This window comes from Varanus komodoensis, unplaced genomic scaffold (genome assembly GCF_004798865.1).
Source record: "Varanus komodoensis strain SLA01 unplaced genomic scaffold, ASM479886v1 scaffold110, whole genome shotgun sequence".
In the NCBI taxonomy this organism is placed as follows: domain Eukaryota; kingdom Metazoa; phylum Chordata; class Lepidosauria; order Squamata; family Varanidae; genus Varanus; species Varanus komodoensis.
Window position 1 is genome coordinate 340,342 of NW_025335318.1, and position 22,605 is coordinate 362,946.

Sequence of the window (22,605 nt, forward strand, 5' to 3'; positions counted from 1 at the left end):
TTTTGAATCCACATGCTGCATGATATAAACAATCCTCCCCTTAATTATCTGGCCTATGATTTGCCTGCCAACTTTGTGATAGAACTAAAGTAGTTGCTAGCCAATGACATTTAGGAACCATAATGGTGGCTAACCTAAAAAAAACCAGTATAACCTAAAGGATTTCCAGATATATTGTGGAAGGAGATAGCAGGTCCTCTCTATAGAAGCCTAGCCTGCTGAAATCCAGGGGCACTTTGAGGGGACAGACATGGCTATTTTATCTTTGCAATCTAACAATGAACTCTCAGGTGCTGTACAAGTGACTTATTTAAGTGGGAACAACCATGTGCTTCTACCCCAAGTATGTAATGCACTTCCTTCTGGCAGTGGGTACTTGTTTGAGGTGTCATAATTCCCATACATGGTTGCTTTATTCACACCATTGTTGCATTGGAAGTGCTCCAACAAAGGCTCCTGCACTGCTCTGACTGTATGGGGAGCAGTATCCTTCACATTTGTACAATTGCCATATAGTTTGGATGCAAGATACAAAGTATGATTTTCCCCCTTTAAGCATTTATTTTAAGCTGGGTAAGCCATAACCAAGAAATAAAAACAAGAGCATCCCTTTTTATTGTTTTATTTACTTTTGAATACACAACCCTTTATCAACATGGATCACTGCCCCTCCCCCTGGCACCCTGCCCCAAATCCCCACCATCACTTGGGGGAAATTTTATATGCAACAAGGCTTTTAAGCAATCAAAGACTTGTCAACTCAACCATCCCTTCGCTTAACACTAAAAAATAGGGGTGTGCCAGAATGCAACACAGCTCTGTTGCCACCCAGTGGCTACTACTTCAGGTAGTTCTGCTAAGTATCGCAAATCCTTTCCCCTCCTTTGTAGGATTCACAATTCTAGTGCAGTTCCCCCAGCTCTTCACTATCACTTTGGAAAGCTTCTCCAGGGATCTAACAGTTGTTCCCCCACCCCATTATGGTTGCAGCTTTGTGCTGTTTTTCAGAGACTATGTGAAGCAGACAGACAATTTCTCATACATTAAATACATTAGTCCTTGATAAACTCCTGAGCTTCCTGTTCTCATCAGTTGTCTTCTATCAATGTTCAGATAAAATGCTGAAAAGAGAATCCATTCTTATATGACTAGGAAAGAAGTTTGTGCCAGCTCCTGAAGAAGAGATACACATCATCCATTGCATTAACAGGAAGGGGATCCAATGCTTACAGAGGCAGAGTTTACAGGTAGGACAAACCTATGGAACTGCATATGGAGTGGGTCAATGTCAAATTAGTTACTGTAAACTATCCCATATTACAGAGGGAAGGAGATTATATAGCTTCAGCTCCCAGCACCATGCTTTCTTTCCCATGGAAAAAAGCTTACTAGAAGAAATAGTTTATTGCAACTACTATAATAACTGATTGAAGCAAAATTGCATGCTTATGGTGGGAGACTTTAAAGGGAAGCAGCAGGAACACTGTGTCAAGACAAATGATTTCAGTTCATAAATCCAAACCAAAGATTATCCACCCCAGAGTGCAAGAGACTGTCCTGGTTAAATGCAAAACAATGTTACTTTTATAAAACTGTATACACATACCACAAAGAGGGGGGAAAGGAGACCAACAGAGCTGTCTAGGAAAGGCAGGCAAGAGGCTGATGGGTAACTCAGGCTGGGAAGGAAGTTCAAGTAGATTGCCAACTACCTACCTACAGCCTCTCTTTCCTAGAAAATTATAAGTCCCTTCAATGCTGAAAAAGAATCTTTAGTGGTAGAGCAGGGAAATACACTATATTGTAGTCAAGACAGAGGGGCAGCCTCCTCAGCAGTACACAGAACATGCCTTCCATTGCAATCTCCTTTCTTGTGCCAGCCTTAATCCCAAAACAGTGTTGAGCCTATACAGCATACAGATCCTATATTACATGCAGCGCACTAATTGTATATTGCATGTGATGTGGATTAAAACTTCTGGTAGACTATTTAATCTTACACTCTGTTTGTGCTTAATTTTCTTCTGAGCAAAGGAATGGTGTTTAGACTTTTCTAGAGAATCAAAACTATAAAAGGAGGAGGCTGGGAATAAGATCAGTTCATGCTAGTGAGTGTTGCACAGCAGGGCTTAAAACTATGAAAGAGCTCTAGACTAAAAGATGTAAGAACATGCACTGCTCCAACACAAGTTAACATTTATGATCATGCCCAAGAGAATTCCTCAACTCAGTCCTTGTTCCTATGAATATATTAGGTCACTAAATAAGAAGACTTATCACCAAGATACTGTGCCATCACAAGCTCTCAGTTAATAGTCAAGAACTTATGCAAATTATGTCCTAAATAAATATCTGAGGTTATCATAGTTGCTTTAAGTTTTTCAGAAAATACTAGACAAGTTTTACCCTTGAGTGATACCTAAACTGCCAAATTTCAAGTTTACAAGATACTATTTTGCCTCTAAATGTGTTTTAAGGACTGAATCAAAGTGTCTAAGCAGCAGCATGTATTAGAGGATGAGCCGTCAAGCTATTTAGCAATATAACTTGAGGACAAGCGTATGTTGCTGCTAATGGCATTGGCCCATCAAAGCTAGAGAGAAAGGCAGAAGTAACAATGCAACCTAACATAGGGAGATAATGACTGCAGCAGCTCAAATCTCTGAAGTGACCATCTCTCCCTGACCAAAAAAACAAAACCAAAAAAACCTTCCCCGTAGCAACAAAAGCAAATGGGAGCTTCACTGCTCTCTAGAAGGGGTGCTGTTTCACTAGCGTTTCTTTCACTTAGAATGAGGGTCAGTTCCTAAACATTGTTTGCTGAAGAGGCTGCTTCTGCTTTGTATCCTTTACAAAGGATTTTCACTTTTAAAAGAAAATCCTCCCTAGACAGCAACTAAAACAGATCTTTAAAAAAACACAAATAAATAAGGAATTTGTTATCACAACTTAAACAAGACATGTTCAAAGTGCAAGTTTTCTTTTACAAGCCTAACACCCATTCTCATTGCCTCTCCCACACAGGACTATTGCAGCCAGAGCAACTGTACAAAAGGATGGCACCCCTCTTTTAAAAAGTGAGCACCAGAGTGCCAGTACCCCCTCTCTTTCTTAAAGAGGTGGAGAGAAAAGATGAGAAAAATAAGGAATAGATGCTGTTTTACAGCTCATCCTGCTGAGGAGTTCTAAAGTGCCAAGTTATTATTCCCAAGCTCTGAAAAGAAATAAGAGCCTGCAAGATTTTGAATTTAATAATGCATAGAACAGGATGATGCAACTGCAGGAGCAAAGGAGAGTTCCAAGAATGAGATAGTGGTCCAGAGTACAAACACCTTCAGTCCTGCAACATGGTCAAGAAGCAGGAAGTTTGCTTACTTTGACAGGGTGGGAAGTGGGATAGGCTCTGGCTGCTTCCCTTCACTGCATTGCAAGAATTCTTTTGCTTTGTCAATCTCTGTGTAAAGGCAACATTCCTCTCCAAAAAGGGAACTGTGAAAGCATGTGTAGTGATCCACTGGGGGTGGGTAGGAAGGTGAGGGTGAGAAGGGGCAGAGGAGGAGCAGGCCCTTTAGTTATTTGACTAGTAATTTAAATTTTTAGTTTTTCAGTGTTGAATAAGTTTCTTCCCCCCATTTATTCTTTTAAATACAAATTCAAGTTCTCCCAACACAGATGTGCTCCTCTCCCAACTAAGGTCCTGTAGAATCAGAATCTTCAATTAGAACTTCAGTGGTAGCTCCAAGGATCTCCGTGTTCATGACCAGTCCTTCTGTATTTTCACCACTAGCACTGCCAACAAAGATCTTCTCGTCAGCCATCAGATTGACCCGGTCACCCCCACTGCAATAAGCCTTGGGCATCCCATCAGGGTTCAGCAATAGGCACTCTCCAGGAGTGGTATTCCCAAGAGGATCTGGAAGAAGGGGAAGGCCCTGGCCATCAGTGGGCTGGACAATGGACTCTGGATTAGAGCCCAAGATGTCAGTGCTGGTGATGAGGGCGCCTGCATTGGCTGCCAGTGCTTCAGCAATAAGAACTTCTGGGTGACTCTTGGCCTTATGTGCCACAACACTGTCTTTTTTCTCAAACTTCTTTCCACAGATATTGCATGAGAACTGGTAAAAGGTATCTGCATCATGTTTTTTCATGTGCCAGTTCAATGAGGCCTTCTGCCGGCAAGTAAATCCACAGATCTCACATCTAAAATAAAGTGGGGTGGGGTGAGGGGGGAGAGAAAGAATACACTTATAAGAAAGTTTGCGTTTTACAGAAGAAATGGAAGCAGGATGCAGAAAACAAAATCTAGTTCAGAAGCCAAGAGGTACATCTGGCATATTCTTCAAAATAAAAATAAACAAGAACAGAACACTACTCACTGTAATGGCTTTTCGCCTGTGTGGATCATTCGGTGAACTGCTAGATTGTGGGAACTCTTAAAAGCACGAGCACAGTATTCACAGATATAATCCCTTTGATCTGTAAAAGAGCACACAGAACTTTACAAACAAGATGTGGTCTTAACTTCATAACTGTACAACACAATACTACCAACATGCATAGAAGCATTTTAATTTCAATGCTCCCAATTCTCAGTTCCAAGTCATCTCTCAAAAACAATTGCATATATTGTAGCTGTCTTCTTCCATGAAGATATTGCCTTGTCACACTGTTTGAAGCCAGCATCATGCTAACCACTCCTGCTGGCTAAGACAACACAAGAAGCCACCCCTGGCTTATAAGCGTCCAAGACTTATCATGTGAACCTAGTCACAGTCCATTGCCCATTTTAAATTGCTAGTAGGGATATCACCCTCTATAACACACATATTCAGAGGCAAAGATATACTCGCATATTTCCTTTCAAAATATCCCCTTTTAGTAAATGCCTACGGAAAAGGAGATTCAGATTAGATAAAAATAGGGGTGAGAAAAAAGCAACACAAGCCATGGAGAAGTAGTCAGACGAGAGAGGTAGAGGGGGGAAGGTCTCTCTGGAATGACCTTATTATTTGCTCCCTTCGGTTTATGTCAACTTCAACATTTTGAACGTATACGTATCCAACTGAACATCTTTCTAATTGTGACATTCCAAGAAACACTGTGCCAAAATATAGATGGATATTAACAAAAAAATCCAGGATTATCAATGTTCACATCTGATTGTTGACGCTTACCACATTTCATGCACAAACTATTACAGGAAGATTAGCCCTTTTAACGTTTGTGCCAGATTTGTGTTAATACTTATTTTGTCCTCTTATTTTTCCTATAGAAAAAGTCAGTATCTGCCAGATTTTATACACTTTAATAGGAGGCATGCTGGGAATTGTAGGCCTTTTTCTGTTAAAAGTTGTATAGGATTGTACCTTAAGAATACAGATTCATATTTCATTAACTTCATATAATGCATTAATGGATGAATTTCAGTTATTGTGGCCTGATGATGTGGACAGGGTGCTTGGACGAGTACGTCCCACCACTTGCCTATTGGACCCTTGCCCATCTTGGTTAATAAATAATTTCAAGCACGGGATTCGGATCTGGATCTTGGAAGTGGTTAACGCCTCTCTGAGGGAGGGTCGGGTACCTGCCCCTTTAAAGGAGGTGGTAGTCCGACCGGTCCTGAAGAAGGCGTCACTGGATCCAGAGATGGCCACTAATTATAGACCAGTGGCCAACCTCCTGTTTCTGGGCAAGGTGTTGGAGCGGGTGGTGGCGGAACAACTCCAAGCTCTCTTGGAAGAAACGGATTATCTGGACCCATTTCAGTCCGGCTTCAGACCCAGGTACGGTACTGAATCTGCCTTGGTCGCCCTGTACGATGACCTGTGCATGGAGAAGGACAGGGGGAGTGCGTCCCTGTTGGTTCTCCTGGACCTCTCAGCGGCTTTCGATACCATCGACCATGGTATCCTTCTGGATAGGCTAGCGGGATTGGGGGTCGGAGGCACTGCTTTGCAGTGGTTCCGCTCCTACCTCAATAACCGATTCCAGAAGGTGGTGCTGGGGGACTATGGCTCTGTGCCATGGCAGCTATGCCATGGAGTACCACAGGGGTCCATTTTGTCCCCTTTGCTGTTTAACATCTACATGAAACCGCTGGGAGAGGTCATCAGGAGGTGTGGGCTGCGGAATCATCAGTATGCTGATGATACCCAGCTCTACCTCTCGTTCTCTACCAATCCAGGTGAGGCAGTGGCTGTGCTGAACTGGTGCCTGGCCGAGGTAATGAGCTGGATGAGGGACGATAAACTGAAGCTCAATCCAGACAAGACAGAGGTCCTGTTGGTAGGCATATCGGACTTCGGGGAAGGGGACCTTGACCTTGTCCTGAATGAGGTTGTACTCCCTCTTAGGGACAAGGTCCGCAGCTTGGGAGTGCTCCTTGACCCAGAGCTTTCATTGGAAGCTCAGATGACAGCAGTGGCAAGGAGCGCTTTCCTTCAGCTTCGGCTGATCCATCAGCTGCACCCCTACCTGGAGTATGACTGCCTGGCGACAGTGACACACGCGTTGGTGACTTCCCGCCTTGACTTCTGTAATGCGCTTTATGTGGGGCTACCCTTGAAGACGGTCCGGATACTTCAATTGGTTCAAAATAGAGCTGCCAGGTTGCTGACGGTGACTGGGCGTTATGGTCACATGACTCCAGTCCTCCGTCAGCTTCACTGGCTTCCCATTCAAGTCCGGGCCCAATTCAAGGTGTTGGTGATGACCTATAAAGCCCTAAACGGCTTGGGTCCTGGCTACCTGAAGGAGCGCTTACGTCCATATACGCCCGCCCGCCCCCTGAGAACTGCGGGAGAGGCCCTTCTCCGGGAACCCTCTGTGAAGGAAATTAGGAGGGTAGGTACTCGGAGGAGGGCTTTCTCAGCGGTGGTGCCCAATCTATGGAATGCGCTCCCCAGAGAGGTCTGCCTGGCGTCGTCGTTATTTGTTTTTCGGCACCAGGCGAAGACCTTTTTATTCAAATGTCATTTTAATTGCTAATATTATTTGCTTAATTCTTCGACCAGGGCGACTTATTTTATAAAGTTAATGTGTTTTATATTTGAACTGATGTTTTGTAAGCCGCCCCGAGGCTTCAGCGAATGGGGCGGCATAGAAATTTTTAAATAAATAAATTTGGGCTGGCTCATGCTGAAAATGTTGGACTAGCATATGTTTCAGGCTTATTTGCAAAGCTTAATTTTAGTTGTCAGCATAATTGTCCAATAGAGATCCTACTGAAGCCTTGTGGGAGCAAGATGTGGAACAAACTAGAAAAAGAACTACCAAGACAAAAATAAATTTCCTTACGCATATGTCTGGTAGGTAAAGTAGACAATGCTAATTAGTTAAAAACAATTAATGTTGCCAGTGTTCAGTGCAAAAAAAAAAAAAACTCACTGAAATAAGAATGTCAACAAGTAGTATTCTAGTTGTTCTCCAACCCATGCATAAGACTGAACAGAAAAGCATATATAGGTCTGCATCCATTTCTAAGGAGCCATTTTAAAAACTTAATTCCAAATGGATATGGCCTTTAAAACCACAAAGATTGAAGGCTGACTATATTTTAGGATGCATTTTTGTTGAATGACTAACATATAATCCAAATTTTAAGCAGAATAAAACTGAAACCATATATGCCACATACAGCCTATTTCTGGCACTTTAAATCATTCAGCAACAGATCTTAAGGCAATAAAATAATTGTAAGACAAACAGTGAAACAAATAGACCAATTCTATTTTGCATCGAAGATTTTATGTATGCTTCTGCTGTGGAGAAAAAGTGGCCTAGATCAGGATAGTTGGGTAGGATAGAAGGAATGAAGGGGGATCTCCACCCTTCTCCATCCCAGTAGGGAGAGAATTTAAAAGTCAGAATCAGGCTGGCTGTCACTAACCTGATCCAAGTTTTCCAAGAGCGTATCTCTCCCTGATCTTGGCACACAGACAGGGCCCATTTAAACCCAACCTCTGTGTACTCAGATGGGTTGCACAGTGCAAAAAGGCTCTGTTCTACTATTACCGCAACAAGAACTTTTCATTCACTACATATTTCACACCTGGATAAATAAAAATTATTTACTTTTCTCTTTTAAAGAGTAAAGTGATTTGGCCTGTACCCTGTATTACCTGTGTGATGTTTGGCATGCCGTAAAAGTTGCTTCTGGAGCCGGAAGAGTCGCCCACAAGATGGGTGAGGACATACATATTTCTTTTTCAGCAGATGCTGATATTTAATGTGATGCTGGAAAGAACAGTGGGAAAACTTAGGCTTACAGATAAAAATGATAGAAGAAAAAGGGTTTACTGATCAAACCAACCATTGTGCTTCAGTGTACATATCCAAAGGAAAACTATGAAGAATCTGAAATATAATTTACTAAGAGTTGCTAGTAAAGCAAGGAGCTTTAGAAAAGCAGTATTAATTGCACCAAACTTGCTCTTCAGATGACTAAGTGAAAAGGCCAAGACAGAATAATCAAACTGAAGTTTCTCAATATTTACGCTTTTCCACAGACTCATTTTATCCTCATTTTATCCTTCCAAATACAAACTGCAAGTAATGCTCAACTAAGTTTTTGCCATTATTTAAGTAGGTAACCCCTCTGGGGATCTACAAAGACATTCTTACTGCTTAAAAAAAAAAACAAAGCCCATTGGGTAAGTAAGAGGGTAGAAATAAGAGCAGAAAAACATCAGAAGACATCCTCCAAGTGCGCCAGGTAAAAAGCCACCTGGAAGTTGTGCTATTTGGAGCATGGAAAGAGCCTTCTCTTTTCCCTGACTCTTCTGTGCTCTGACTTCTCAGCTCCCAGAGTAGCTCTGCTGTTAGCATACACAGGGCCACATTTACAAGATTTCATTTAGACTGTGCACTTCTTCCCACAATTACATCAAGAGGTTAAAATGAACTGAGTCTATAATAGTCTAGTAAGGTAAAGGTTTCCCCTTGACGTGAAGTCCAGTCACGCCTGACTCTAGCGGGCAGTGCTCATCTCCGTTTCCTGGCCGAGGGAGCCAGCGCTTGTCCGCAGACAGTCTCCGTGGTCGTGTGGCCGGCATGACTAAACACCGAGGTGCACGGAACGCTGTTACCTGCCCACCGAAGTGGTGCCTTTTTATCTACTTGCATTTGCATGCTTTCGAACTGCAAGGTTGGCAGGAGCTGGGATGGAGCAATGGGAACGGAAGGAGGCAGCCAAATCTTGAGCAGATAGTGAGGATGGGGGAGAGGATGGCTTTAGCAGGGCATCTCAGGCAGAGAAGAGGCATTTGGGATTCCTTAAGTGGATAACAGAGGTGTTAAGCAGTGTTGGTTAAACAGTTTATCAGAAAAAGTGGAAGATGAAGTTAAAACAGACAACAATGACTGCTTCTAATATTTTCTTCCAGAGGCAATAAAAGCAGATACAAACCGACTGTAACAATTATTATCACCTGTAAATAACGAGGGTGTGCAAGAACTGTGCCACATCCTTCCATCTCACAGCGTACATATTGTATTGGGGGCTTCTTCCTAAGAAAAATGATAGGAGGAAGTAAAAGTATGGCACTTGTAACCATCTTCTTTCTGACGTGACACATTAGCAAAGAATAGCTTTCTCTACTATTGCAAGGGGATGTTTTCCTTGCAAGAGAAAAATTGAGTATAAATGCAGTGTATTAATACTACTAGAAGAGGGGAACAGTGTAAGAAGCTGTCCTGTTGATACTCATTACTATTACTTACCTAAGATGCAAATACATTATTGAAAATTAGGAATCTATTGTTGAAAAAGCACTGTACAATTTTAGTTAACACAAGTTCTATACCCCTCTTTTTGCAGAATGATATTTAAAGATACAGTTAATCATTTAAATGACAAGACAGCATTTTTGAGGCATCAAGAAATCAGACCTATATACAAGATACATAATTATCTTCTTCAAAGAGCTGGCTTACAGTCAGCTTTGCAATGCTTTGTTTACTTTAACCTTTGTCCCACACAGATGGTTATGGATGTCATAAATGGTGTAAATTCTGTATGGCTTTCTTGACTGAAATACCATCATTAAATATTACAAAATTAAAATAATGTTGTTCCAATACCGCATCTTTACAGTTTCACTTTTGAGGAACTTGGAGACAATAAAATTAACCAATAATATAAAAGATGTGAACCACTGCTGGCAACTCAACCATTCCTACAAATATACTGCATGCAAAAGTACAATGTAAGGACAAAAGAAATTTCTCAAAATGAAACTGAATTGTAAATTCTACTATTTAACCTACTTGAAGAACACAAAAGCACCCAAGTTACTGTTTTTGGCAGACAGCACAGCAGAGGAACTATGTTCAAAAACATGTTATATCCTGCTATTCATTGCTAGAGCTCCCTAGAAATAAAAGAGTGCCCTTCCAGTTCTTAAATGCAAAGCTATGACCACGGGAAACATTGGTCTAAACAGTAAAGTCTGATAACCAGTTTTCAGTCATCTAGTTTGTAATCATCCGATTTATATATAATGGCAATTCACAGGATATTTAACCCATGAATTGCCAAATTTCACCAGGTGTGAGTGTGCTGCCACATATACACTTGTGTGTTCCAGTGCACCCACAACTAATTATGGGTTGTTTAATCCATAGGCAATCACTTTGTGTAACCTGGATCACTGCTTCACTATATTAAACAGAAAGAGCAAAAGCAACTCACCTCCTTTTAGGAAGCCGTGGGCTCTTGTCATCTTTTCTCCTCCTTCCTCTCCTAGGACAAGAACAAGTGGTAGTCTTTATTATACATACCACATAATTAAAGAAAGTTCCTATACTGGAACAAGTATTTTCTGCACAATACAATCTGAGTAAATGAGATTTCCCTGTTTTCCTAAACAGTTGTGCATAAACCTGCACAACTAATCAAACAGTCAATTCTAGTAGCACAAGGAATTCCTTTGAGGGAGGGTGTTATCTCTGCAGTCCACACAATGTGGCTCACCTTACTAGGTAAACTCACTGACCGCCTCTTTGTTGGGTATACACAGAATTCAGAGAAAGGGAAGAAAAATAAGGAAAAGTCCCCTTTAATAGGATTTTGCTGCTGCTGCCTGCTACAAAAACCTAGTAAAAAAGCAACAGACAGGATTTCTTTTCTTTCCAAGTTTCCCATGAAGCAATGGATCTCTCTGATGAAATGATGCAAGCAATGCCTTACAACTGCTGCCCTATCTTGCAATAGATCAGTGGGAAGGGAGAAAAAGCATGGTGAACAACTAAAGTATGTTCAAAATGTAGTCCAGGGGTCCTCAAACTTTTCAACAGGGGGCCGCCGGCGGCGGGGGGCGGGGCGTGTGGTGAGGTAGCAGTTTGCTCACACGGAGATTATTTCTCCAAGTGAGTCCAAAACGTTCTCCGTGAGAGCAAGCTGGCACCTCGCCATGCACACACGTGGCAAGTCTAAAACTGAGGCGGGCCAGATAAATGAGCATGGCAGGCTGGATCTGGCCGGCGGGCTGTAGTTTGAAGACCCATGATGTAGGCAGTTTTGAACATTAGAGTAGAAATGCTCCTCTCTTCTAATATAGAGGATTTATATCTAGTAATAGAAATGTTTAGCAGTTTGTCAAGATCAGAATATCTTTTTAAAAGGAGAGAAACAGTAGGTTCCTTTTAATTCTTAGTCCCTCAGAAAAGATGATTAGTACCAACATTGACAGTGTTGAGTATCTGTTTAGTGCTAAACCTGCACTTCCTTCATCCAATATTGAGGATAAATACATAGTTCTCAACTCACTATTAGAGTTTGTGTGCACAAATCTAAGAACTAGGTGAAAAATTTCAGGTATGCCCAGAGCCAATGCCTGCTCCTATACATACATTTCCTTCAGGGGATAAGGGCACAAGTTTGCCACATGTGGGACATAAAACTAAAAGATTCCATCTAGCCATTTTGCCTTTTAGGATGCTCTACTGCATCCCACACATTCCAGCTTTCTGCATAATTTTTCCCCTAAACTGCATTGGGGCAGCGGGGGCGGACCATACGATCCTTCATATTCTCAGATCCAAAGTCAAAAACATTTGTGCCCATGTCTTCCTCCCCACCTTAAAGTCAGCAGATATAGAATCATGCTGGCTATTTTCCGGCTGTTTTTCTGAGTTTGGGCAAGAAACCTCTAAGAAGGTAATTGAGTACTTCAGGGAGGGGAGGAGATGGGGACACGTAGATATATTGATCCTGGGGGCACACCAGCTTCCTACCCTTCCCATCAAAGGTTCTTCAGCTAGATGACAGGAATCAGCTATCTAGCTGACTTCAAGCAGGGAGGCAGTGATTGCCTCCACCACTTTATTTGCTCCACAGAGGATGCTTATAAGCCTCCAAGTTCAGAGGCTTTTAAAACTTAGGGCACAACCCATAAATTGCACACCAAACACACTTGCAAGTTGATTAGTTTGGTCTTAAGTCTTGTACACATGGAAAAAAATAACTTGTAGGTAAAGCCACAGAATCTTACGCACTTTCTAGGTGGCTCCTCATCTTCCCGAAACTCACTTTCTTCTTTGACTTCCACCTCCACTTTAATCTCCTTCTGTTTCTCTTTTTCTTCTTTTCCCTTCCCAGCTTTTTTTCTTTGCTTTGGCGCATCCCTATAAATACACATTATACATTTATATTCTTAAGAAAAAATTTCCTCTGAGTGAGCTCTGCAGTCCTTTTTTTGAACAACTCTTCAACATGAACATTTGAGGTACAAAATTCTAGAGTTGAAAAATGACATTAAAACATCAAGTATGCAGGTCAACATTTCAGTCATGCTTCCCATTCCTGAAATTACTAAATGTGCGTATACTTTGGCGTCTATTTATTTTGAACAACCCAGTTATTCAAGATAGTGGATATAGAAACATTCAGTTCTTCTGCCTCTGCAAAACAGAACACACACCTGTCTAAATGAGGTTTATATGTTTCATCTCTTGGATCATCTTTGAAGGGAAGCTCTTCTTCACTGATGAGCATTTCTTCTTCATCACTGTTGATTAAAAAAATATCAAACAGAATATGTTCATAACTTTATATATACCTGAACAGAAAAGGAAGCAGTATACGTATTAAGACAAAGAGGAAGACCATATGATTATAGACAGAGTGGGCATTGGAGAAAAGGCAGTACTAGAAGGAAAGTTAGCCTTGCTCTGAAATACAGTTCAACTTCTTCAATAACATCTGACAGAGACAGCATACTATCTATTCACTAGTGAAGGCCTACATAAGCAGTGGTTCAAGCAACTCTGTAAAAGAAGCAGGTTTTCACATTGGTGCAACATAAGCAAAATTATCATGATTTAAACTCTTTTTTGTTATCCTTGTTAAAATAGAAAATGTATCATTCAGACTCGAACATTTGCCTTCCCTCTGTCTTTATAAGGATTCAAGTGGATAACAAGTTAAACCCAGAAAAGAAAACAAGAATGAACTTGTCACCCATTTCAAAATTGGATGACTCCTCATTTATATGGAAAAGAGCAACAGTGAAAGCCACAATGCTACAAACCACTACAGTCATTTACCATTACTACTGCAAGATCGGGGAGCACTTGGGATAATCCTAAATCTCCCCTCCACAGTTTATTTCATTTTTATACCCACCAGATGTATTGTTAAAACATCATATAACAATAAAGCATTAGCAGAGCAAAACAGCTGATATAGATTAGCATAGTAAACTTTCAGCTTAAGGTCATAACACCTGCCAGAGGTACCACACTGATCTAATACCGTGGTACCTTTGCCCACAAGCTTAATCCATTCCATGACTCTGCTTGTGACCCAAACTGGTCATGAGACAAGTCAAATTTCCCCATAAAGTTCAATGTAAATAAGGTTAATCTGTTCTGTAACTATTTTTTTATCACAAAAATTTGAAGCAAAGTAACAAAGAACAGCAAAGATCACGGCCATCTCCCCCGACCCAGCACGACCACGATTGCGCTCATGTTCCCTGCACAAGCGTGACCATAGACGGGCGTGATCGCTGTCACGCTCGGGCAGGGAACACAGGTGCAATCGCAGCCATCTTCCCACCCTCCCAGTGCAATTGCGGCCATCTCCTCCCACCAAGCATGACCGCAATTGCGCCCGTGTTCCCTGCCCAAGCATGACCGTGACCATAGACAGGCGTGATTGCAGTCATGCCCATCTCCCCCCTGAGCACACGAGCACGGTCACGCTTGTGCAGGGAAGATGCGCATGATCACGATCATCACCCGATGTGGAGTTCGCGACCTGAGAAATTTTTTTTCTAAAATTTCTGTTCACAACCTGATTTGGTCATGAACTGAGGTACCACTGTAATTCTCTTGCCTCTAGCAGAACCATATTTGACATGAGAAAGCCCATCTCAACTTCTCTGAAACTTCACTATAACTCCACTCCAATAACTCAAAGAATTGTCAGATTCCATTTTCAGGAAACGTAGCAGCAGACAACCACCTGAGATGAATGACCACAGCTATGCCTTGAAGTAAACAACTCCATTATTCCAGATGACCAGATTAGTATTGGAAATCACTGAACTGGAAAACAGTTTTGGCTCATATGTTGAGGCCTGACTGGTTCTTTCTTACTGAAATGACAAAGTCCTTTACACCAAAGACTGAGTCTCTCAATCATTCAATACAGTGTATCAATTCATTGTTTTACCAATTTTTATTGTAATTTCTTTCTTCCAACTACTAACATATTGTAACCTCAACAACTACTTTCTCAGGACAAGGGTTTCTTGTGCCTGTACCAACCACTAATCAAATATAGAGGCTAGTATACTTCAAAACACCACAAAACTTCTTACCTGATTCCAGCTGGAGATGTATGCTCTTCTGTAACTTCTACAAAACAAAACAAAAAAGATTTTTTGGTATGCATAAAAGCCTGGGTAGGGATTAATCTGCATCTCTGAACTTGCAGCATTCAGTGCTACATGAAAACAGCATAAAATGCTGAATCTGCATACCACAGCTAGATTGAGAAATGCTTTTCCAATTTTATATAAGAGGAACAAAATACATGAAAATGACTTGTCTAAAGCCACAGACATCTACAATAATGAAATGAAGTTTGTGTCACCCTAATTAACTGCTGAACTGTAGTTGCACAATTATCTCTTTTACATGTAATTATCAGAGATAAAACTGCTTAATAGCAACAGTACTAACCACATATAAATATATTACTTTAACATCTTCTTCTTGTAAAGAATATGTTACACACTGGCCCACTGAATGTCCAAATGTTTTCATCTTTCAGTGACTGAAAGGAGTCATACCAAATTCTAGCTGGTCTGTGTTTGGTTCTGACTTGCAGATGAGCTGCAGGGACCCAGTCCTGGATCTAGAGCTCCGTGAATTCTCTGCACCACACTGATGAACAGCGGCAGTTGCCCTGTTGCTACGCCAGCCTCGACTGGGCCTGGCTGTACTGACTGGGGTTTCACTAGCAGGAGTATTCGAGACTTCTTCCTCTTCAGTCTCTTCTTTGGGATCTGTGATATAGATATACATTATGGAATACCTGGATCAAGAAGTGATACCCATTCTGTGGTTTTAGAATCACAAAGAAATGGACCAAAGAGTACTTTACTCTCCTCCTGGGGAGGCAGAACTATGTGGCCAATGAAGTTAGAAGCTTAAGCTCATGTGAACGTACTCACATAGCAAACTGCTTAGGATTCTACTAAATAATTAAACTCTTGAAAGCTAACTTCATGTTATAAAAAGGCAGGCTCTACATGCCTTAAATAAAATTCAAAGCCTCTGCTTATTGATTCTATTCCAGCTATGGCTTTGTATCTGTCTCAGCTTTATTTCCTTTAAGTTTGGACAATCAGAAGCAGATATAGTGTTTCAAGATAACCTTAACAGTTGTACTAAGCTACCAATATTTCCCATTCTGCCTAGAAATGTTCCACTTAACATGCAAACCTATGCATGTTTAGACAGAAAATCTCCTATAATTTCCAGCATCCCCTGGGTAGCATGGGGGAATATGCTGGGGACTGTAGAACTATTCTTCTGTCTAAAGGCACACAGGACTGCACTCTTAGCAACCCAACGTGCTTCCACAACCTAAGCAATAATCCTGTGTGAGAAAAACAGGGTGAAAACAACATATGTTGATCTGAAGCACACATGAAATCTGAGTTAGCTAACATGCAATAACTTTTCTGTTACTATGGAAAAGCTCCAGCAATTGCAGAGAGAAAAAAGACCTTCATATAAAAAATCAGTTTTATGCACATTTTCTCTTTATGGGAGACAACCTTATTTTCCCCTTATAATTTCTTCCAAATTGCCTAGGAACAAAAGTGAGGATTTTGGAGAAGCAACAAGACTGCCAATGCAGTATTCACAAGCCGCAGCGAATGTGTCCACGGCGAACCTAAACCTGTCTACAAGAGAAAAATGTTACAGAGGGCTTCAGTCTTGATCATGAGTCCTCTACAAGTTGTAAAACACTGAATGCTTTCAAACACAAATAAGGGACAAATAGCTTGGTTACTAGAGCCCCCCCCCCTTTTTTTTTTGAGTCCAAGGAAAGGCTGATCAGTCTGCTGCCTCTGTACAAGGTAATACGACTTGAAGTCCTAAGACGGAGTTACCCAAACTCTGCTTTAGGTACAACAGTTCCAAATACTGTTGATCTAATTTGGCTACTCTGCCTGGAACAGATCTTTTATATTTTTATTAATTGTACTGTAACAGAGTTAAAAACATACTAAAGATACAAACATTGATAAATTGTCTAAATACATCAGAAGAAACCAGAAAGAGGAGCAATGAACCATTGACAAAGCAAGTAACAGTATTAATGAAATTTGTGAATTTGCTGTTTGAACTATTTGCAATGATATTAATTGGAGATGATAGAGGGGTATCTATACTTCAACTGCCATCTTCCAGATATGAGCAACTTGTGATAAACAAAAGGTGGCAAATATATTAACAGGCAAATAAAGTAACCACACCCATCCAGATGGCACAACTCCAGCCCATGAAGTTGGCAATAGTTTCAGGGCTAACAGAAAGAAGCACTTTATACAATGCCAAATTAACTCATGGAACTCGTTACCATGAAATATGTTGATACCCGTTACAGTTTATACAACTTTATAAATAATTAGACAAGTGCACCTAACCATTACTACCCACAATGATTAAAACTGAAATGCTCACAAGGAATACACCTTTCAATTACCAAATGTTGGGTGCAAACAACAGGTACAATTATTATGCCAGTGATTTTCTCTCAGGAGCATCTGACTTCTCACTGAGCACTAGTATGGATTACTAAGTCAAACAAAATGCTCATTTACAAAAGTAATTATGATTTAATAAAGAGATTTATAACCTTACCTTTCACTGTAGTTTTATCCAGATATCTGAAATAAAAATTAAATGAAAGTGATGAATTGCTTCTGTAGTCAATAACAGAACTGAATCAACACGAAAACTAATTCCAAGAAAAACAGCAAAACAGATTCCTTCTCAGACAGTTTCAATGTAAGAAAAGAGAAACAGCTGGGTGCAGTGTCACCCTATGGCTGGAAAGACCCAAGTCTAAACTGGGAGTAGCAGCACCCTGTATACTTGAGTTCCTTACAGAGAAGGCAGAATATAGATGCATTACTAAAATAAATGATACTCAATCGATTACAAGGGTTAATTCTATACATTTAGGAAAAATGCAAGTGTCTTCAATAGAGGAATTGAGGTCATAAATGCTTCTGAAATATCCTTGATTTCAGTTAAGTTTTTTCAGCACATTCTCCCACCCACACCTCTTCCCTCTCACTCTTTCCTTTATACACTGATCTAGCTACAAGAAAAGTTGCCTCATTATAAAAACTGAGAGATCTATGTCTGCACTATACTAGAAAAAATCCTAAGCCCTAATTAACAATATAATCCAATAAGCATGCAGACATATTTGTATTCTCACAGTTGTTGGCATCCCATGTATCTCCTAGCAAAGCTTACCTTATGCCCAATTTGAAATAATTTTATTTACTCAGAAGCCAATCTCACTGAACATTGTGAGCCTGACTTTCAAGTAAATATTCACTGGATTACACTATACATCATGCATTATTCTGAATAAGCAATTATACATCATACAATTGAAATATATACAGTTGACTAAGGAAATGATCTAATGAGGAGTCTTAAGATTTCAGATTCTCAGACCAACCATTTTAGACTGTATTCTGACCTCATGATCATTTTAGACTGTATTCTGACCTCAGAGTAGTACAATTACCTTTTCCCACCCCTTCACACAGTTAGTGAGGGAAGATCTGTATTGACTGCTTCTCCAAGGTTGAAAAAACAAACTTGAAAAGAGTTAGAGTGGGAGAAGACTGGTAAGGCTAGGATACAAGGGATCTGGGGGCCTCTCCAGCCTCCTCCCTTCTCTTCTCTGAAACATGATCCAGTTCCTCCCACTCTGCAATGAGTAAGTGCAAACTTCCAAGTTCAGGGGCTTATACTAATCTCCAAAGGACTACACCCTAACTGTATCCCACAGCTAGGGAACAGCTAGATGCCATGGAAATTTAATGCTACATAATCCATACTACATAACTTTGAGTAGTGGCACATGCCAGCTAAGTGCAGTTGCATGCAAAACACCAAAAGAGCTTCATTTAGTTATAGGTACTGGGGAGCCTAATGCAAACAACATGTCAAGGCAAATAGCTAAAATTCACCCTGATGAACGTAACAGTAATATGTTGCCAAATGCCAGAATTGGGAGCAACCATAGGAGGAGGACTGCCTTGTCACGCTGTTGCCACCTGACAACTGCAGGGGAAAACGAAATGTGAGGCTAAACAAGCTGCTTTCATGAACCCACCAGCCCTTCTTCGTGGTCGGCGTAGCCTCGGATGCGTGCGTGACAGAGTGAGGCCAACTTCCCCCTCCCCCTCCCCCAGCGAGAACTCTTGGAAGCGAGCCATGCACGTATACTCACGCGCCGCGCGGGGTTCCCTTTCGACAGGCAGCGCCAGGCGGGGCGGCGGTTGCTGGCGGTTCGGCCTCCGCGCCGGGTATCTCCTCAGGCTCCTGGCTCTGCCGGGCGCCGGGACTGCTACGACGCCGTCGAGGGTACTCGGCCTTCCTTCGGCGTGAGGCGGCGGCGGCTGCGGCGGCTGCGGCGGCGGCAGCCCGTCCGCGCTCCCGGCCCCCACGGAGTACTCGACTGCCGCTGGACTCCTCCCCCTGCTCGACAGTGACTGTGGGAGGGGGCGGGGGACGGCGGCGGCTACTGGGAGGCGGAGTCGGCCCCTCTTCTTTCTTTTGCTGCTGCGGCGGCTCTTCCTCCTGGCTTTCCGCCTGCTCGGACGCCCCCGGCATCAGAGCAGTTGGCGGAGGGGGCCCCAACAGCGGCTCCCCCTCCTGCTCCTGACAGCAGCGTTCGCCGCTCACCCCGCCTCTGGACGGCAGACCCCCTCCCTCGCGTGGGCCCGAAGCCAATCAAGAATGAGTTCGGAGTTCAAGCAGGCCGCAAGATCCCTTCGTGCCAGCCAATCAGGAAGAAAGATGCAAGACACACCCCACCCACCCCTCTACCAGGCCAACCAATCCAAGGAGTAAGCCGGGCTGACTCTCCTCAAGCCAATCAATGGGCGAATGTCGTCGTGAACGAGCGCACGCGAGCGCGCGCGGTCGGAATTCTGGCCGTGGCGCGCGCGTTTCGTAGATCTAAGCCGTTTCAACAGTTTATGTCTCACCCATCCAGTTAAACTGCCCTCCGTTAGTCTGAGGAAGGTACGCTGTTAAAGAGGCCTCCGCGCACTCTGACCCGAGCTGAATGCTCGGAGCTGCGCGGTGACACCGTTCTCCCCTCCCCAGCCGTTCCTCCTATTATCGTCGTCGCCCACCCTTCGTAGTTTGGGCCGGTCTGGTATCCTCGACCCTCTGCTTTCAAGAATGATACGAAAATATAGCCGGTACCTGCCGAAAGCCTGTACTCCCGTTTTCACAAAGTCCGCGTTTTCTGGAGTTTCATGCCCGGAGGCGGGATTTAAAAAAAAAAAAACACTGTAGCTTCTCCTTTAAGAAAAAAAAAGCACCGTCGTGTGGCGGGTGAAAGTCGGTGACAAAATGGCGTCTGAAAGTGGGGAGGCGGGACTTGCTGAAGACGCACGCATTTCCGTTTTCGCTCTTGGCACTGCGCAGGTGCCAATCATGCTAGCATTATGGGATTGGTAGTTTTTAGCGTTTTCACCTTGTAAGGGGACGAGCCTCGGTTTGAGGCATTTGAGCCTTAATTTGAGAAGGTGGCTCGTTCGGCTTTCCTTGGCTCTTGCTTTCTCCTAACAGAAAGGAGGACCTAAAGCCACCTCACTGGCGCCTGAAACCTTAGGAGACGATTCCCCAGAACTGTTTTTTGAGTCCTCACTTCTGCGTTTTTCTCTGTGCCCTAATGAATTGCTGCAAACCTGGGACCTTCTGTATATAAAGTGTATAATCTTCAGCTGAGCCACAAGGCCTGGCTCTCTGTGCTTTTATTCTCTGCGAGAAACAGGTGAAGCAATTTTTTTAAAAAATCAAAGAGACAACTTTTTTCTTAATTGTTGGCTACATCGATAGTATAACTCACATCATCCTTCCTAAGCTGTTGCTCTTCAGGTGTTTTAGATTACAATTCTCAGCCAGCTGAGCCCCCAGTGCTAACGAGGCAATTAGGAGAGTTGTAGTCTAACACATCTGGAGGGCATAATTTGGAGAGGGCGGATTTACATGATTCATTACAGTGCGTTAGAAGGTGCATAAAATTAACAGGTGATGGAGGGAGGAGTTTAAATAAATCCTGTTGAACTCTGCAATTGACTTTTTAACAAGCATGCATAGGATACTACTGTTAGCCTCTTGAAGAGCTCTTCAGCACATTTTCCTCTTCTTTTTCTAGCCAAGTGTAGAATTTTTTCTAATGTTCCTCCTAAATGATCAATTGTAACTATTTTTCATGTCTTTCTGGTAATTCATATCTAATTAAATTATTTTAACTAAAAAGTGAATGTTGCTTTAGAAACCAACAATGTGAATATGAATAGTATTACAAGAGGGAAGAATACTGACTTTCCAAAATTTTATTCTTTGTAACTTTTGTTAATAAAACAAATTAAACTTTGAGAGCTAGTGTAATGTTGTGGTTAAGAGTGTGGGACTGGGACGCAGTAGATACGGGTTCTAGGTCTCCAGTCAGCCATGGAGCTAATTGAGTGCCTTTGGCCAGTCACAGACCTCTGCCCAAGCTACTTTGTAGGTTATTAATGTGAGGATAAGACTGAGAGGGAAAAAATAAGCCAGTATGAGTTCCTTGAAAGGAAAAATTGTAGGATATACGTATAATAAATTGTATCTGTGGAGCTATCCAGGGCATAGTCTGATCCAGCTTTATTTGATGCATTTCAGTCAGTACAGCATAAGGACATGGGCAGGCTTATGCAACCACCTCTGTACTGGATCCTTCCTACTCCTGGCCTGTAAAAGCCAGCAAGGAAGGGACACCTGGCTGGACCAGGGAAGTAATCAATGGCCCTTTGTAAAAGGGAGTGGTCTCATGCTGCCTTAAATACCTGATGTGAAAAATTTAAACAACTACAGACTGGTAGCAAGGGCAAGGTACTTGAGATGTGGTTATCAATTGACTCCTGGTGCTCTTGGGTGAAACTGTTTATTTGGATCCATTTCAGACAGGGTTCAGGCCTGATTCTGGCATGGAAACAGCCTTGTAGTCACCCTGTATGATGACCTGTGCTGGGGGTGGGGTGTGACTCTGCTGATTCTCCTGGACCTCTTGGCAACTTTCAAACCATTGACCATGGTATCCTTCTGGAGTGGCTGGTTGAGATGAGAATGGGGGCATTGCATTGCATTGCATTGCATTGCATTGCATTGCATTGCAGTGGTTCTGCTCCTACTTGGAGGGCCATCTCCAGAAGGTGGGGCTATGGGAATATTGTTCGGCCCCATGGATTCTCCAGCATGGAGTTCCTCAGGGATCTGTTCTGTCCCCCATGCTATTTAACATCTACATGAAGCTGCTAAGTGCAGTAATCTGGAGTTTTAGAGTGCATTGCTATCAATATGCTGATGACACACAGCTCTATTTCTCCTTTCCATCATCAGCAAGTGTGGCTGTGGATGTGCAAAAGCAGCACCTGTCCGCAACAATGAAGTTGGTGAGGGCTAACAAACTCCTTCCTGACAAGACTGAGATGCGATTGGTGCATGGACTGGATGGGTTTGCACTCCCCCTGAAGGAGCAAGTTTGTATCTTGTGGGTGCTCCTTGATCCATCTTTGTCACTTGAAACTCAGGTGGCATTGGTGGCTAGAGTCCCTTCTATCAGCTTCAGCTGATGGCCCAGCTGCACCCCTAACTAAACAGGAATAGCATGGCTTCAGGCTATCCCTATGCTCTGGCAATCTGTTGATTACTACAATGCACTCTACTTGGAACTGCCCTTGAAGACAGTTCAGATGCTGCAGTTGGTTTAGAATGTGGCTGCCGGATTAATAACTGGAACCCAGAGGTTTGATAATATATGATCCATTCTGGCCCACC

At 42.4% G+C, this 22,605-nt stretch overlaps 1 protein-coding gene across 2 annotated transcripts; it reads right to left on the reverse strand.

The window, feature by feature from the left end:
• Nucleotides 1-606: 606 nt before the first annotated feature.
• ZFP91 (ZFP91 zinc finger protein, atypical E3 ubiquitin ligase) lies at nucleotides 607-20,125 on the reverse strand. Of its 2 annotated transcripts, XM_044420791.1 has the most exons (11): nucleotides 19,004-20,124; nucleotides 17,389-17,414; nucleotides 15,303-15,518; nucleotides 14,829-14,865; nucleotides 12,924-13,010; nucleotides 12,499-12,627; nucleotides 10,694-10,744; nucleotides 9,432-9,510; nucleotides 8,124-8,238; nucleotides 4,377-4,476; nucleotides 607-4,200 (listed from the first exon to the last, which is right to left on the reverse strand). In XM_044420791.1, exons 1-11 carry the CDS (start codon nucleotides 19,384-19,386, stop codon nucleotides 3,690-3,692), a joined length of 1,734 nt encoding a protein of 577 aa, XP_044276726.1. In that variant the 5' UTR covers nucleotides 19,387-20,124; the 3' UTR covers nucleotides 607-3,689. The 2 variants fall into 2 exon arrangements, with proteins under 2 accessions (XP_044276726.1, XP_044276727.1); XM_044420792.1 differs by lacking the exon at nucleotides 15,303-15,518 and having other exon boundaries at nucleotides 19,004-20,125.
• Nucleotides 20,126-22,605: the final 2,480 nt, after the last annotated feature.